The sequence below is a fragment of the Hyposmocoma kahamanoa genome, unplaced genomic scaffold (assembly GCF_003589595.1).
Source record: "Hyposmocoma kahamanoa isolate Upper Pololo Valley unplaced genomic scaffold, ASM358959v1 206, whole genome shotgun sequence".
Taxonomy (NCBI): domain Eukaryota; kingdom Metazoa; phylum Arthropoda; class Insecta; order Lepidoptera; family Cosmopterigidae; genus Hyposmocoma; species Hyposmocoma kahamanoa.
In genome coordinates this window covers 731770-749679 of record NW_020653729.1, presented here as the reverse complement: position 1 = coordinate 749679, position 17910 = coordinate 731770, and the positions used below count along the sequence as shown (strand labels likewise).

The 17910-nt window shown below is 38.4% G+C and overlaps 1 protein-coding gene across 4 annotated transcripts; it reads right to left on the bottom strand.

The window, feature by feature from the left end:
* Positions 1-998: 998 nt before the first annotated feature.
* LOC113227291 (zinc finger protein 1) lies at positions 999-12359 on the bottom strand. Of its 4 annotated transcripts, XM_026460177.1 has the most exons (6): positions 12240-12359; positions 11892-11967; positions 6222-6412; positions 3982-6010; positions 3606-3847; positions 999-3555 (listed from the first exon to the last, which is right to left on the bottom strand). In XM_026460177.1, the coding sequence occupies exons 1-5, from the start codon at positions 12315-12317 to the stop codon at positions 3654-3656; spliced, it is 2568 nt and encodes an 855-aa protein (XP_026315962.1). In that variant the 5' UTR covers positions 12318-12359; the 3' UTR covers positions 999-3555; positions 3606-3653. The 4 variants fall into 4 exon arrangements, with proteins under 4 accessions (XP_026315962.1, XP_026315961.1, XP_026315963.1 ...); XM_026460176.1 differs by having other exon boundaries at positions 999-3847; positions 12240-12358; XM_026460178.1 differs by having other exon boundaries at positions 999-3847; positions 6240-6412; positions 12240-12358.
* Between the last annotated feature and the right edge of the window lie 5551 nt (positions 12360-17910).

The window sequence follows — 17910 nt, the reverse complement described above, 5'->3', positions numbered from 1 at the left end:
ATTCCCCCAAAAAATATTCTGTATCTTAAATTGGTTGTTACATAACTAACTATACTGTAATTTATCAAAAATTAACTATATTTGATAAATTACACTTAAGAAAAGTTCAATATTTTATCACAAACATAGTCAGATGTGTTTGACATTTTAAATTAAGTATTATCTATATGTAAAAAAATGTTGATTGATGCCATTCTTCCATTCATTCGCAAAAATACAAATAAGTTAAATTGCTACTCTGCGAACCCTTTTCCTAAAGGTTAAATAAAACGTATAATATAATAAAGAGCATAGCAGTGATAGTAATATAGGCTCGATACTCGATACAAAAATTTCGTATTTCTTCTGTCGAGTGTCGAACAATCAGCAGCTTCTGGGGATGCCTCGTGGAAAGGCGAAACACGTGGCGACTACATTTTTGGTGGTGGTGTTTGTGATTGTAGTTGCGTTTTTCTTATTTGTTTGTATTAATTTTATGTGGAGGGAGGGTGGGAAAATTACCTGCATCAAAGAATATTCAACACAAGCGTAGCTATATTGCACTATTTAACCTTCAATGGGTACGCGAAATAGCATTGATTGACATGATTTTCTTCCATATTTATAAATATGGATTCCGGAAAAGTATCGCCTGTATCTATTCATTACTGAATCAATTCTGATTAATAATCGCATGTAACTGTACTCTACGGGTGCTGTTCGTCTCCAGTAGCCGGGAGCTAAGCCAGGAGCCCACACACGATATGCAGACACCAATAAACAGCACGCCAGTCCACGAATCCAAACAAATTTGTTGATGATTGATGGTCGGTGCAAACACTTAGATAAAAAAACTGTGAAACATTTGGATATTGTCCATTTGGCTCATCAAGAGAAAAGGTTTAAATGAAATAATTTGTTTGCATTGAAATGTCAATATATATATTTTTAATATTCATAAATTCAATAATATACATTATAATATCAAGTAAAATGAATTACTATAATTTATATAGGCAATATTTTAACACATGTTAATCTATGGGTAGGTTTAACAATCTAGAGTTACTTAGTTTAACAAATGATTAGCGACGTGTGCACAGCAGCGCACCGTGCGCAACGCGCAGTGCACTCCTCACAAGTACAACAAACACAGTATGGCAATAGGAATTCACATGGCTTAACATTACCCCTAGCTTACGTACTCTTACACTTAGAAGACTCCAGTACTTTCTTGCAACCTTCGTATTGCACAAACGGAACCTTTGTTAAACATACAATGTCATCTTTTTTGTAAAAAATAAAATAATTTTCATGTATAAAATTTTAAATCAAGACCTAAACTTATTTTGGCACATAATTAAAACTAAACTAGATAACTAATGATGGGACAGGTATATGGTACAGTTTCCACATCACGTCATTAACGTAAGTAATCTTTGGTTTATCTAGCCCACCGCGAAGCCGAGAAACCGCGACGACGCACCACAATCGTTCTTACAACTAATATAAGTATGTATAATAATAATAGTAAATAATCAAACTTTTAGATTTAAGACTTCTCTGATCTTTGTGTTTTGGCGAAAAATGATTTCTGTAAGAAGAGACAGTGGATTGAATTTGTATTTGTACCTATTCTATGATTTCGTTTGGAGTTATTACTTATTGTGCTTCAAATGTACAGACGGCAGAACATCAAGCTACACGTTGACGGATCTTTTTCCGTTGCACTGGAGGCGATATTCGAACTAAAGTGTATAGCTGGCTGTGCTGTTGACTTTAAATTAAGATGCAAAATACATTTTGTAAAAATACAAGGTGTAACGTTCGCGTTGAACTTGAAATACTGTGACACATAATTAAGTATAAGTATATAACTAGTAGCGTATTAATGATAAAAGTATACATACAGTGTCTGCGGTATTTTATGTAATTCGTTGCTTAGAAACCTTTAAATTAATTTTATCTACTTATATAATTACAGAATACAGAAATAAACTTTACTGCGTATCTCTTAATGTGTATTTTTGCTTAGGAACTTTCTGTTCTAACATACTGCAAGAGTCGAGGAAGTGAAAAACCTACAAGCAATTTTATTATGCTGATGACATGGAGGAGAATCAGCTAATTCATAGAGTTTAAAAAGCCAAGTTGGAGCAAGATGAATGACTCTTAAAATTTGAGGTAATTGTGTGTGGTCCTATTGAAAATCTGAACTATAGTAAGTCTATATTGGAACACAACTTGCAAATTAAGTACATACGTTGATGAACATAAGAAATAACTAGTATGCGAAATTAAGTTACCCGCAATGAATGAATATAAATAAAACTAATAAATAGTATGTAGGTTGCCATAAATTCGTTGGTTTTACTGTGACGCATTACATGTCTTATATTTTATTAAGATAAGATTACATAATTTTCGAAATATTTTTACGCATCGTATTGCAATCAATAAACTGTGTTGTTTATTATTGTCATATTCATGTCAGACTGTAGCTGAAACACCTCGAGTATAATACACTCTACCTACGTATGTTATATATATAGAATATAAGCAATCATATTTACAGATAAATCTTATTATGTACATTATTATAAGATATTATGTACAACGATAATATATCTAATCTTTGGACTAATCTAATCGAGAGTTCAATAAACACAGCGGAGATCCCATAGGAGTAGTATGGAATGCTTTAAACTTAACTAAGATTGAATCTATCTAAACAGTTATAATTAAAATACAAGAAGATTATCATTACCTATCCTTATGAATTCAAAGAACAGAAGACACAAGTAGTTTTTAATAACCATAGAGGTATAGCATTGCGTGTGGGTACTTAGACAATACTGCCGCGCAAATTGTGAAACGATCAGCGTTAAGCCTTTGCAGTTTAAAATTTGAAAAGCTGGTGTAATTACTTCGTTACACGTACTCTTTGTTACAAGTAGACAATTAGACAAAGGGACAAACTATTTTATATTATAATATTGTCATCACATTAGACATTCCGGTCACGATTTTACGCATCTGGAGGAATTAATAAGTTAAAAATATTATAATTTGTTGATTGAAATATAGAACAACAAGAGATTTACCACTGCTGACCGCTGCTGGCTTTGAATAAATTACATTACACTTGCTTATTTTGGCGTTTCGTTTGGGTTATAAAAATAAAATTTAACACTTATTATTACAGGAGTATTATGCTACAGGTACCGGCCTTCACGATTTGGCACGTACAACTAATAACTACTTATCAGCTTAAATTAAATGAGTCATAAAAATGTTTGGCGCGTTGCATGGCACATTTCTTTGGTATGTGTATAATATTTGGCTCTATACAATAGTTAATTATCATAAATAGGGGAATCAAAATTATATTCTACTCGAGTTCTAGTGTATAAAAATATGACGTTGAGCAATGACCTTAATCCGAAACGAAAATACCGAGCGATGAATACTTTATTATTGTGAGTACCTACAGGTATATTATGCGTAAATTATGTTCGTTTAGTTAAAACGCTTTATGAGGTAAATGTCATATTGATAACAGCATCATTTTCGTTGTAGGGTTGGTAACTAGTGTCGACAAATTGTGCTGTCCGCCTTTCTACGAGGCAATGAATGTGCTAAACTCCGTAGTGGGCTGTCTACTCGCTGGGCATCTACTCCCTGTAGGGTTTGCAGATTGCGAACCTGTGGTTCATGTGCTGGCTGTAGGAGCCGGAGTGCGAGAACTTCTTGAGGCACTTGCAGCATTGGAAGGGCTTCTCGCCGGTGTGCAACCGCTTGTGCTCGGTCAGATGGTGCTTGTGCTTGAACGCCTTTGGACATTCCAAGCACTTGTATGGTCGTTGGCCTGTGGATTGTATAAATACATTAAATGTTGTTGCATTTTGTATTTTTGTTTATTAAGTATTTAGTCACATTTAAAGTCAACACAAACTAATTGAATTCGGATTTTTATTAGAACAAATGTGTTACGTTACTAACCTGAATGTTCATATTTATGTCTCGCCAAAGAGCTCTGTTTGACGAAAGTCTTGTCGCACTGATCGCAGACGAACTGGCCTTCGCCTTCTTTGAATTCTGCTCCTGGCTTAATTTTGCTTTTCTTAAGTACTGATCCTTCGTCTTCGAACTCGTTTGATGTCTGCACTTCCTCGGCCCAAGATGGGCGATCGTACGAAGGACTCGATCCCTGTCGATTCAGTTCTGACGACATGTGCATATTGAGTAGAGGAGATCGGTTCGCTATATCGTTGTACTGTAGGAGCTTCTCCATCGGCACCAAGGGATTTACTGGCATTTTTTGCGGCAGTAACCTTTTATGACCATTTATTGGTTCCCCTGGTGATGGCGATAGTCGAAAATCGTTAAACGACGAAGAAGAGCAATTGGAATGTGGGTATGTATTTAGATAGTTCGGGCGGTGCGGAGTCGTACTTCGTGACGACTTTTGACTCAGATTCACCGCTTCTTCGGAATCGGAATGTGTAACGGAAATGCTGCAAGGCGACGGCGATGGACTCGAAGTAACCGACGGGTTCGATTTTTTCGTCGACAAGTCTAGTGGTTGATCGGACAAGACTACGGTCTGAGTCATCCTTCGTTCTCTAGCTCTATTATTTTGAAACCATACTTGAACCACTCTGTTGTCAAGACCAATTTGTTGAGCAATTCTTTTGAACTCCTCTCGGTTTGGGCGTGAGTTTATCGCGTAGTGCTCCTTCAGCACTGATTGTTGTTCCTCACTCAACGCCGTTCGAACTCTGATTTTCCTGTCAGTGTCATGTATAGACATTTTTTCATCTCTATCTTCTCTATTATAGTCTTCGTCTTCGCTAGCGCTCACTCCACTTTGTATCGATGCTCGCATTTCTGCTTCTAATCTATTAAGTGCAACAGTTTCTGCTACTTGAGCTGCCAGACCTTCATGTTTTCGAAATAGATTTCCACACAATGCTTTTTCGTGATCTAATAAGTCACTTTTATTATTAAATGTTAAGTTACATTTGAGACATGTGTGACTTTCTTCGGGGTCTTTTTTTACAATTATATGAGGAGTCGGTGGTGATTCTATACTAGGGCAAGTATTTCCCGACACTGGTGACAATTTTTCCATATTTGCTCTAAAGAAATGCTTAGTGACCGAAGCGCTCACCGATTCTAATATTGTATTAAAATGTGGATGGTTATTATCGGCATCTGGGCCGTTGTTATTTAGAGGGACGGATTCATAGTTGCGTGATGTGGGCGACTGCAGATCAGTCTCCCGACCGTCGTGTTCCTTCTTTACGGAGACACCTTCTTCATCCTCTATGTCCATAACGAGATCCGCGCTCCCTTCCGATCGCTTATCGTCCTCTTCGGTAACTTCCTCTATTAAATCTTCAGGGTTCATTGGAGGAGAGCTAATCAGCTTAGGATTGATTGGACTATCCATTTTTCGTGGCGGGTATTGCGAAGAAGCTAATTGTTCAAACAGCTGGCTAAGCGAAGCTGGAAAACTATAAGGGGTAATTCCACTAGCTGGACTTATCGGCATTCCTGGTGGCATGTAGAAGGGATTTATTCCAGGCTGTGCGAAAAAGGCAGCAGCGTCGTTGTACTTGGGTAAGATAGGCAATGGGAAAGAGCCTCCATTAGGCGCTACATTATTATTCAATTGAGACGCGACCATAGCGTTGGTGCGTTTTCTTGAAGGGCTACGATCAGGATTTAACGCGGGATTGTTGGGTTTTATTCTTCCCATTTTGAGATTCATGACGAGACATTTTTTCGAGGTCATATGGCTCGAATATGAGCCAGAGTGAGAAAATTTTTTGCCACAGTTGGCGCATTCGAAGGGCTTCTCGCCGCTGTGAATCCGCAGATGCTCCTTCAGATGGTGCTTGAATTTAAAGGCTTTGTCGCAATCATTGCATTTAAATTTGCGCAGCAATGCGCTTTCGTCGTGACTGATCATGTGTCGCTGCAGCCGGTACACGTTCGCGAAGCTCTTGTGGCAGATCTTGCATGACTGTTGAACAAGAAGGAAGAGTTTAATAGATATGGTAGTCTGACTTAATTAATAGATTACAACTACACAAGGTCTAGTCGGTAAGTACAGAGATGTAAAATTATGAAGCTGCAATAAAGTGGTGCTGTGACTCAAGAGGATGCCGATAAAGTACGGTAGAGAAATCGGCCCAAGGGAAGCAGTAGGTGTAGGTATTAGAATGGGAACTGACATATTTGACGGTATCCACCTGAGTGTTGGGCGCGTGCAGCTGCTCGTGGCGCTCGAGCTGGTCACGCGTGGGGTACGCGCCGCGGCACTGGCTGCACGAGAACGGCCCGCCGGGGCCCAGCGGGGAGCCTCCGCGCTCTTCCTCGTCCTCGGTCGCTTTGCCCTCTGCGCCGCCACCGGCCAGCGGTCGGACTGTGGACAAACGCATCACTTTATTGGACAATGCCTCACCAATAAACCTTCGCAGGCTTAAGTATATACGCATACGTACTTACTACATTCTGTCTTAATTTTCTACGAATACCTATATATACCTATATACTGTTAAAATTGGCTAAATTTGCGGATAAACAGGACAGCAACGTTATATAAAATAGGGTACTGTAATAAAAGGACACCAGGTTGCTATTTCCGTGTACGCGTACGTAGGCCTCCATTGGAAATAAAGCAATAACGTGGAACAAATTGTTACCTATTAAAATTATCGCGGACACCTTTATGGGCAGCGCTCGCTTCATAAAAACAAACATGGCGGCAACAATTCAATTTGGAGTCGGTTATTTCGGTAATACGGCTCGTTTTGCCGCGTAATAACGTTTTTAAAAGCGCCGTTGGCGGCGCGTACCGTAAATCAAATATAATAAAGAGCAAAACAACGGGCGACATATTAATTAGAGCGGTCGTGCTGGTCCGCGGCGCGGTGACCGGCGGCCGGCCCGTGCACCATACCTTATTTTTCACATATCTATGACCACACACGCTGTACGCGCCCACCGATGAAATCTGCTATCGTGTCGCCGGTATTGAATTTTAGAAAATACGATCTCGTAAACCGAACGTTATCTGCAGAGGTGTTGTTAGGTTACACAGCCGGCCGGTACATATTGTAGGTACTATGTAGGTACGTAGGTACCTAAATTTATATGTCCAGATTTCAGACAAATTGGTTAATAGCATTTATATACTAATCTCTCTTTGTATAGGCAAGGATAGGTATACTAATTAGTCCGTACATTTTTCTAAAACACGAAATGAAAATAAAATGAAATAATCTAAATATTCACTAAAAGTACTTAGGTATCCGTAGCATTAATAATTAACTTAAATAATATAGGTACTATAACAGTTACACAAAACCAATGCACAAATAATGTGCTACAAATGTCAAGTTACTTTATTATATGTGAGAGTAAGACGTAGTTTGAAACGTAAAAGTTTCTGCTATTCGACAACAGATGGCGCTAGTTGTATAGAGCCTGCAGAATCGGCGTTCTCTTATTTTCGTGTACAATTGGAATGATAGCAATTTAGATTATAGCCTATTAATTTTTAAACTTAAAACTTTAGTAGTTGCCTACATAAATATCTACTTGATTGAAGAGACTGTTTAAAGAGTTTACGTAGATTTTACTAAACACAGCGCACTTTAATTCGTAGTGCAAAAAGAATTTGCTAATGGTTACTATTCTAAATTAGAAAACAATAATTAATTTATTTTATTTGGGACAACAACAGTTTATTATTACTAGGTTACATTTAAATGATATAAAGCAGATCAACGCCAATATAGTTAGTTATCCTCTAATTAAAATCCACAATGACCCTTACTTTCCCTGTACCTACAAATGCTTGTATCAGAGGTAGAGTTGTGATGAAACAACTGTAGTAGTCAGCCCAATAAGATAATAATTTTCTGAAAGGAAGGGCAATGCCCACTGAAGCATAACGGGCGTTGAATACAACAAAGCGACATTATTTTTATAATGAGCCGAGCGGGCATTTATCGTGCGTTAGGTGGACCGGATGATACACCTACACTCGCGCTATCGCCCGCGCCGGTGCCGTAATCTGTGCGCACGGGCAGAGTGCGTCCGTTAACCGCTGATAAAAAAATTACCACGCACACTAGTGCACCCAGCTTCCTATTGCGTTGCGCTGTTAATAAATAACAATTATCACACATACACACACTCTTCTACACGGAGATAACAAGTCGATTGTTGATCGTGGCACACTGGCGTGCCGGTGATTGGTCACACCTGTGCGCCAGCAGCGCGGGGGCGATCGCGGGGAGGGAGCCTTCGCTCAAGAAAAAACTCCGCCTGCTGATAGCTGAGCGTAGCGGCGGCGGCGGCGGCGGCGGCGGCGGCGGCGGCGGCGACTTACGCACCGTGTTGTATTGTGTCGGCATTGTAATTGCGCGTTGAGAGATATTGTAGGTATTCAATAGTATAATACTATTTAATTGTTTAGATACCCGCTCGTTCAATTATTGTACGGAGGTGTTATTGAGACGCGGCCATTGATGGTGAGATAGGCCACGATCATGAAATATTTCTTAAGTCAAATTATTACGACTTTTTAAATTTTGATACCAGTAGTTAGGTACCCAATTAATAAGCGGAATAAATTAATTGCGCTTGCATTTGATATTTTTGATTGATTTGATTATATAATTTATTATAATTTTTATATTTATTATTTTTATTAAATTTCGAGTTCTTAGGTTTTCGCGATTGTTACACATAGGAAATGAAACTATTTTTCCGGATTTAAATCGCGTATATTTGTTTTTTCAAACAAACCGACGTTTCGGGCCCTTTACAGGTCCCATGATCATGGTTGACTGAGGTGGTACAGTCTTCAACCAGTTATGTCTAATATTGATGCAAACCACCCTATTTTTTCACTATAGTTACAATAGTTATTAATTAAAAACCTTATTTTTAATTTAACAAAGAAAACATTTCAATTTACGCTACATTAAGTTTTACAAATTATTTTATTGAATGAATTTTTATTAAGTTCAATTTATTATTTATTATTAATAGAAATTAGAATAAACTAAAAATATTAATTAGTACTGCAGTCTTATGTCTGTTTGGGATTTTTCATTAGAGGAAATATTGGATCCCAAACTGGTGGTACGGAGAAACTCTCTTATATTGGACAAACAAAGCGAAGTATTTGTACCCGCGTCAAAGAACATATAGCTGATGTCAATCAAACACCGTCGCGTAAACAAGTCTGCAGTCTGCGAGCATGTCATGGATAAACCTACATATTCAATGAAATTTGACAAACCCCAGGTCCTTGCAAAAGAAGTCCGTTATCTACCCAGGATGCTGCGAGAGACCATTGAAATTAAAAAACATCCTAAGTTCAACAGGGAAGATCGTCTCTCCGTACCACCAGTTTGGGATCCAGTATTTCCTCTGATAAAAAATCCCAAACAGACATAAGACTGCAGTACTAATTAATATGTTTTAGTTTATTCTAATTTCGATTAATAATTAATAATAAATTGAACTTAATAAAAATTCATTGAATAAAATAACTTGTAAAACTTAATGTAGCGTAAATTGGAATTGTTTCTTTGTAAAATTAAAAATAAGGTTTTTAATTAATAACTATTGTAACTACAGGGAAAACATAGGATGGTTTGCATCAATATTAGACATAAGTGGTTGAAGACTGTACCACCTCAGTCAACCGTGACCATGGGACCTGTAAAGGGCCCGAAACGTCGGTTTGTTTGAAAAAACAAATATACGCGATTTAAATCCGGAAAAATAGTTTCATTTCCTATTTATTAAATTTATTATAATTTTATTCGAAAATTCTGTCTATCAAATAATTCTACCTATTAAATAAATAAACTGACATGCGTGTGTGTATTTAGTGTTTTTCTATCCAAAGAAATTATTAGCGTCATCCTACCTACCCATGATCAAATTTATTCCGCTTATTAATGTAAATTAAAATGTTTTGTTACTCAATCAATGTGAATACACCGCTGATATTTATATAATTTATTCATCATGCTACATCATGCCTTACGTTGAGTCCTCACGGTAGAGCTCAATGGAACCTCATTGTTTCTGAGACAAATTACCAACTAGATTTACCTACCTTCGGTTACGTAAGCGTTTGTTTGACGACATTTAGAATCAACAGACTAGGGTAAAACTTCTCAAAAAGAAAGCAAAATATAATTACGATTCCAGAGTAATTTTAAATTTCGAGGCCTACTTCGAGGAGTACCGAGTACTTGCTTACTTTAACAATCACGAATATGAAAGCATTTGAAAGCAACAGAGAAATAGTGAAGTTTATGGTTTTAATATATAGATTTACTTTCTTTTTCGATGAATGTAGCAGGTATGAGTACTATGCCACAGAGCCGTTGACAACTAGAAAACACCCACACCTACTGATTCAGAACCTGGCGGTGTAAAATCTCCCTAAATCCATATTAGTCTCTGGTGTTTCGAGTATCGAATGAGTCACTGACTGAGATGTAGGCAGGAACTTTACCGAAACTTCAATCAGCCGTTAATTTGCCTCGGCATCGGCAAACAAGTGATTAGCGACGAAGCTCCACTTATCGTTTCTTAGAATTGTTTGTTTAAGCACTCATTGCTTATCTGTTCTGATTGAGTTGATTTCTCCTTCAGTTCTTGTTGTTGTAGGCGTATAGCTAATGAGGGAAACCTATACATATCTACGTAACAAAGCTGAACAAATTCTTACGTACGTACAAAAATGACAACCATCTTGATATGCTTGTGAAATACACACTATACATTGTATTATAATATTTCATTATGTCGAAGATACCTGTAGGTACCTATGTAAAAAGTACAGTGTCTCTGGTGTGTTCCACAAATGAAAGGAGCTCTATCGTACTTTTTATATAAGTTTCATAAAATCACATAACTTTTAGTTACATTGAAATTACTGACCCAAGTGAGATCAGCGAGTCAATGACATCTGTCGACTCGCTGACAGGTCCCCAGGTATTAATGGTGTTTTGAAAAACTGTTTTCTTTCAAACAATTGAAAGTGAGACGAACGTAATATATTTTTAAATCGTATTTAGTAATACTATAGCCACATATGACGTGCACGTTCCGATGCATATTTAAGTCCTAGGAGTGTGAGGCTGGGCGTGCAATTAATCGCTTCTTTAAAATACGACTTTGTACCGTTTTGAGGCGTTTGATCTACTTTGTGAGCGATAAACGAACTTGCACTAATTTATTCATCCGCGTTCCGGCAGCTCTCCATCTAAACACTACGCATTGTGGCTCGGCCGAACGCATCAAACGTCCCTCCGACTTTATCCACTCAGACAGGCGGCGACTCAAAGCGGAAGAATTAAATAAAAGTAAAAGAGAAAAAGCAAATGAATTAAAACAACATAATCATTTAAGGTTTAAGATGGTGAAAGTGAGCGGGGTTCCCCTCGGCAAACGAAACTTTCTTTCAAGTCTGTGTGTAGCTGTTCCCGATTCTCAAGTGGATGAATTATATCCCGGGGGAGCGAGGGCGAGGGATTGCCGAACTTGGACTTACTTTTAATGAAGACGTGGTTCAGTTTTATTTTTAATCGCCCGAGGTGATCGCGCCAGGTGAGCGTTCGATTAACACTTCACATCGAAAGCTCGGGCGTGGTGAATGCGGGCACATCTGTTCGATATGAACTCCCTTGGATTGTCATCACGTCGATCGTGAAGGACAAAAGAGGAGACGGAATCAGTGTTTTTCTTCAGTTTAAATGTTTAGTGGATCTCGTCAAGGAAAGAATAGTGTAGAGATAAGGCGACGATGAATAGAGAAATATAAATACAAATAAAAAAGCAAACAAAACAAAAGGAAAGAAGCTTACATAAGGGCGCGAGCCGCCTGGCAGAGGTGGTAGACGTGGGGACCTGCTTACTCCTCATGTCTGCTAGCCAACCGGCCGCCAAGCATTCGTACCAACCGCCAACTCCCATAAGCGAGCTGTGCACTTTCATCGAGCGACACCTTCGTTCTCACACCTCACTACGCGGCAAGTACAGGCGCACTTCGCGACGGCGATGATGACACTGCGCCCGATCGCATCTACGCCGTACTACACGGAGATTTCACAGCCTCCGCTGACGTCAGCGGTAAAAGTCCCAGTTTCCGTAGTTGGGGATGCACGTGGACGCGACGGCCGAAGGCGCTACTCACATCGGCAGGCGCCCCACACGTTGGCCAGGCTCCACAGGCGGTACGAGTAGCTGTCACCATAGCACCCGAACATAGTGTCATCGGTTCTCGCGACCATGGCCCGCGCGCGCGGACGGACGTGCTGTGTGCGGCGCGGCGCGCGGCGGAGTGAAGCCGGTCCGCCTCTCGCCCCGCCCCAGCCCGCGCCGCCCCCCGCGCCCCCGCGGCCCCGCGCGCCGGCCAGCGCCCCCCACCTATACTTAATTAGTAGAGCCGACTGTGAGTGTCGGCCGCCGTGCTCGCCAAGACTCCTCTCCCGTGTGGTGATCACCGTCATGTCGACGCACCTTCGATACTCCGATTTAGTTTCAACATTTTATTCCACACATGTCCGCTCGACTCTAACTGTGAATTATTTATTTACTTTCTCGATGCCCCACCTTCTCGCCGCTCTACCTGTCTCTATCTAACGCCGCATTTGTTTTATTATACAAATTGAGCAAGTTGCAACAACAAATTTAACATAAACGATTCAATATGCTGAATATGAAATAGATGTTGTTAATCAACAACGTGTGAAACGTGTATCTTAACCCTGCTCTACATTTCAATTAAATCACCTTTTGCCGTATTTGGAATCTCGCCGAGCCTGTATCATCATTTAATTATGTTTAAATGTAAATGAAAACATATTTTTTACCCAATTTTAACCAATTACAATCGCACATGACGTCACATTTGGAGTGGCTGTTAAATATCGAGCTCTTAGTTCAGCTTTCGGTCGCTAGATGGCGCTGGGCGTATCATCGCGCTCAGCGGACGATGTCGATGCGACGGGCGGAGCGCTCTTCAATGAACGATGGCTACGTACTACGTACTACATACCTACAACTGAGTGTTACGATATCGAACAGTTGTGTTTATTTGGTCGAAACGTTATCTTTTTACGTTTCGAAATTATCACATGGATTAATAATAATCGCTATTTACGAAATGCGGGGGAAATTACGAAAGCAAAATAATGTAATGTTCTTATGTATAATGTACATTGTATTACGTAACAATTACATTACAAAGTCTTAATAATCGATTAGTCTGTAAAACGTATAGCTTCTACTACCTGAATATTATCACAGCCATGCAGCCAGGATGCATCTCGTATGGCTATTAGTGACAATTAATCTGAAGCATAAGACAGGATGGTACATTCTCATTGTAAATCTTTAGACAAAGGCGTCGTGGAGTGTCGGTAAGGTTATACTACCACCATAATTCGCGCCGCACAATAAGTTTTACAATCGGCTGTTCAGCCCCGAGGCTCGGGATTTGTTTATTTTTTACGATACTTGTGTAAGTTGTCTTCGAGACTGGTGGCTGTACGGGAGACAATGGCACCTTGTCACACGTGCGGCTCACGTGCGCTCGCGCATAAAGCAACACCTACATCTTTGTCAACCGCTTTGTCTTATTCGTTTTTCGAAAATCTTGTTTAAAAAAACATTAGAAACGTTTTCGTCGCAATTTTTGTAAGAAATGCATTATTTAAATGCAATATTGAAACCAACAATACCTATGCAAATTACAACTTTTACATTATATCTTAAGTCATGAATCTTATAAGTATCGGCTCTGTAAAGTCCTTTGTTAAAAAAACAAACGTCAAAATGTGCTGACCATTATTTAATGTGTGTGATTCAACAAATAAAGTTGGTTTATTGTAACGTAACAGTTTTAAGTTTTTATTTACGTGCAACTGTTGTTAACCGAATTCAAGGTTATTGTCAACATACTGATTTAACTCAAGTTCAATGTAGGAACAGTACTTTAACTAGTACACACGGTTAATAATTAAAAATAAAACATAATGAGTCAAGTTTCTGCGGTTTCTACTAAGACTAACCTCACTAAAGTACAATCTTACGAGTGTATCTATGAAACTTTATAAGCTACTTTTTTATTTTTTATGTACAATATATAAAACCATCTCTTATGAAAATTCTAATTCTATAATTACAACTTAGGTTTTTATTCGACTTTACGATGAAGTCACAAGGTTGTACAAATACCATTTAACGACTATATTTCGTTTTGGTACGACTTCGGCGACATTGTTAAGCATACAATTCTATGTATTTTTGTGAACTTATGAGTAGGTAATGTTGAACATTGTAACACAACGGCCCATTGCTGCTTTTGTGATAAAACCGCCAGCCGTTTAAATAAATATGGTTTTGAGCGATGACTCCATGGACATTTCTTTGCCTAGTACTCAGTCTGAATCAAGGTACGCACTCGTGCAGTTGCTGAATTGACACTCCGGCCCCACCATTCTTATTTCATATTTCATTATCATTCATATTTCACCCTAATTAATTTATTCATTAAATGATAGCTACATATAATTGTCAAGAGTATTAAATAGGTGTATATTGTAAAGGTTCAGTTTATTGCTTAGTCTATCTCAGAGCGACGAGCACATGTGCGTGTGAGCAACACGTGGAAGAGAAAGGGGAATCGCTGACAATAAAAAAATGTAAAAAAATACATGCATGATTATGCTTAAATATTATTAAAAAAACTCTGCCTAGGCTAACCTACAGTCATATAGTGAATTGTTGTAGCACAGAGAGTCGTGTGATTATGTAAAATTAGCAATAAAAACGCCTTATTTAGGTACGTTAACCCAGTGTAGTATGTCGTTTACAGCATTATGCTTTGTGCAAACTAAAGGCCGTGTTGGAATAAGTTACATTTCACATCTTGTCAAAAAGTAATTTGCTATTTTTTAGTAATCTCCTATTGTGATATTAAATGAGATAATAGTTTTGTGCAAGCGCGGTTCTCACGGCGACGAGCGCGAGCGCAATAAACAATCCGAGACACATCTGGTGCGCACCGTGTTTACCCACCATGTCTCTTGAATCCACAGGTACGAGCTACGTATAATAACTACTTTACAAAAAGCTCATAAATTGTAGTCATTGTTTTTGTTTAGCCTTGCCTGTGACTGAACTGACGAGAACATTGTACCAAATATGGCATCTCACTACGACGGTGCTTCAAAGATTATTTTTAATATTATTATTGAATTACAGGTAACATCATATTGATCAAGAAATAACTATAATAAATACCATAAAATAGAAATATTGCATCAGTTAAGATGCACTCGTACGCATGTATCCGTCGGCGTTGTGGCTTGCTCGTAAAATAAACTCGTAAATGCATAAATTAGTATGATCTTGTTTGCCGCATGTACTTATCTCTGCGTTAGTAAGTGCATGCAACAGCTGTAACTGCTGTATAATGGATCATGCCTTTTGTCTGTTTCAATAAGGTAGCGATGTGGTACTTATAATAGATTGAGAAAAGTATGCGTACCTATACATGTACTGAATTTCCGGTAAACGCGTCGTCAGTCATTGTCGGCTACAGTTATTCCATAAAAGGTACTGTGTTATTTTTTAATATATTATATTTAAAAAAATCTTTATGTTATGTAAGAGTACATATACATTTTAACACAACAAACCCGGGCAACAATGAATAATATCCACAGATCACTGTTTTTTCAAACGTTGTTCAATACACATTCGCGTCATGGATAGAGGTTTTAAGTCTTACGTGGAAGCTTACTTATTAAATATACCAGCACACACACTACAGAGGTTACTTATATGGTACCTATTCCATTAATTACGCAAAACCAATTGCACCCTAATATTTATTAACGTCATAGACATTTACCCCGACCGATAAATAGGCTTTACGAACTTTGGACGGTACCCTGTAACGTCTGAAAGTTTACCACATGTCCTCGTTACTCACCTTTTAAATTGTCAATATCGCTTCGATCAAAGTTCTGCAGCGTGTGTAGTAACAGCACATCGGTCGCCCGCATGCCTTTTACGCTCACCTATTATTAGTGGCATTATTGTCACTACGGCATTGTCCAATGCAATGAATCTCTGGATGCTGCGGGAGTTCCGATAACTTAGGTTTACTTTGTACTAAGCATGGGAAACTAATTGTTGTTATGTTTATTTCACAAGAAACTGGAGCATTGTATTTTGGCGACATGTGTTTAGTAGCAGTAGAGCTCCTCGTGAAGGAGTTCGTCCGGGGAAGTACTGCCACCGTACCTATTTCTGCCGCCAAGCAGTAGTGTGAGCATTACTGCGTTCCGGTTCCGATGGGTAGCTGGTGAAATTACAGGCACATGGGACTAGTGAACTTATGTCTCAAGGTGTCGTGCGCAGTGGCAGTGCTCCTCAGATCTTTGTGATTTAAAGCTCTGAATGGTACTGCAACTGTCATAGACAGGCGTGTAGCACGACTTGTTCGTTACGTCACTTAATTTTATTTTAAAAAAATCCCTGTGTACTTTACGATATAAGCCTGAGTACAAAGGAAGTCTGTAGGTATTCTCTGTAGGCATATAACATACATATAGGAAAGGTATATAATTGGCTGACGGCTTGAGTAGTTCATGAACTAAGAATTGGTAGGAATGAATTCCTGACACTAACCGAAAGTTAGTTCCTTGTGCACGATCTTAATAGTTCACCTTTCTTTTGGTTTAGTTTAGACGCTAGTTCACCTGTCTTTTTAGTTCTTTCATTCTTTCAGTTCACAGACACGAGGCGAGACGGTGCGAACGAGGAAATTAGTGGGCTGTCATTGCTTTTAGTATAAGTTCGAATGAGATGTACGATTGTACCTTGCTCATTTAAGACTTAAATAAGTATACAATAAACTTGTTTCATATTTACACACACACATTTCACATTTCTTTTCTTTATCAAACTTAACACACTTACACGCCATGAGTAGGTATACATGTTATACAATATAAAACATATGTAAAATAACAAACTTGAACACAACAAATGTGTATTGTATTTTGAAATAAAATTATATCGTATAGTTAAAAAAAACGTAAATATGAAAAATCTTTAATTGAAAAATACATAAACTGTAAACAAAGAGGAAAAGCAATAAAACATTCCTATATAAATAAATAAACCGTTCATACGGATCTTTTCATTCCGTGTCCTTCAAAGACTGAAACGATTCCTATATCTTCCCAATTTCTAGGACCCCACCGAACTAAGGAACTGAAAGAACTAAAGGAACTAGAAGGCCGAATTAATTTATTTGTCCGAATGAACTAAATGGGACCGTCTCCTTCAAAGACCGAGCAGGTACAAGTCTACTGTATGAGTATCTATTAGTAGGTAACTTTATGTTCAGTTATTTGCGTCTAAACTCTAACCACTATAAATTTAAGAGCTATGTTTCAATATTTTTTCCTTAATACTTGTTGTATGAAATTATTATAATTCTAAACTACAGTTCTATCATCTTGTGTGTAAGTATAATGTAAATAGTTCAGCGGCACGTATGTGGTAAATAAAAAACAGACAGTATTTCTGGAACGGGACAGGCGAAACGAAACAAAAAGTTGTATTCGAATGTAACAGAAAATCTTCGAAGCGAGATGACAAAAATACATATCATTATCCTGCTCTGGTTTAGTAAAAACAATTGAACGCTGTAGTGTGCAGGAAATCATCCTTTTAAAGTAAAAACCCTCAGAGCGTAACTGCGATAGCGAACAATAATATTTTGACATCATCATAATGAAGATAGATTTATGAAAAAAAAGGACAGTTTCCTAGGTGCTTTAGCCGATAAGCTCGGTCGAGTTC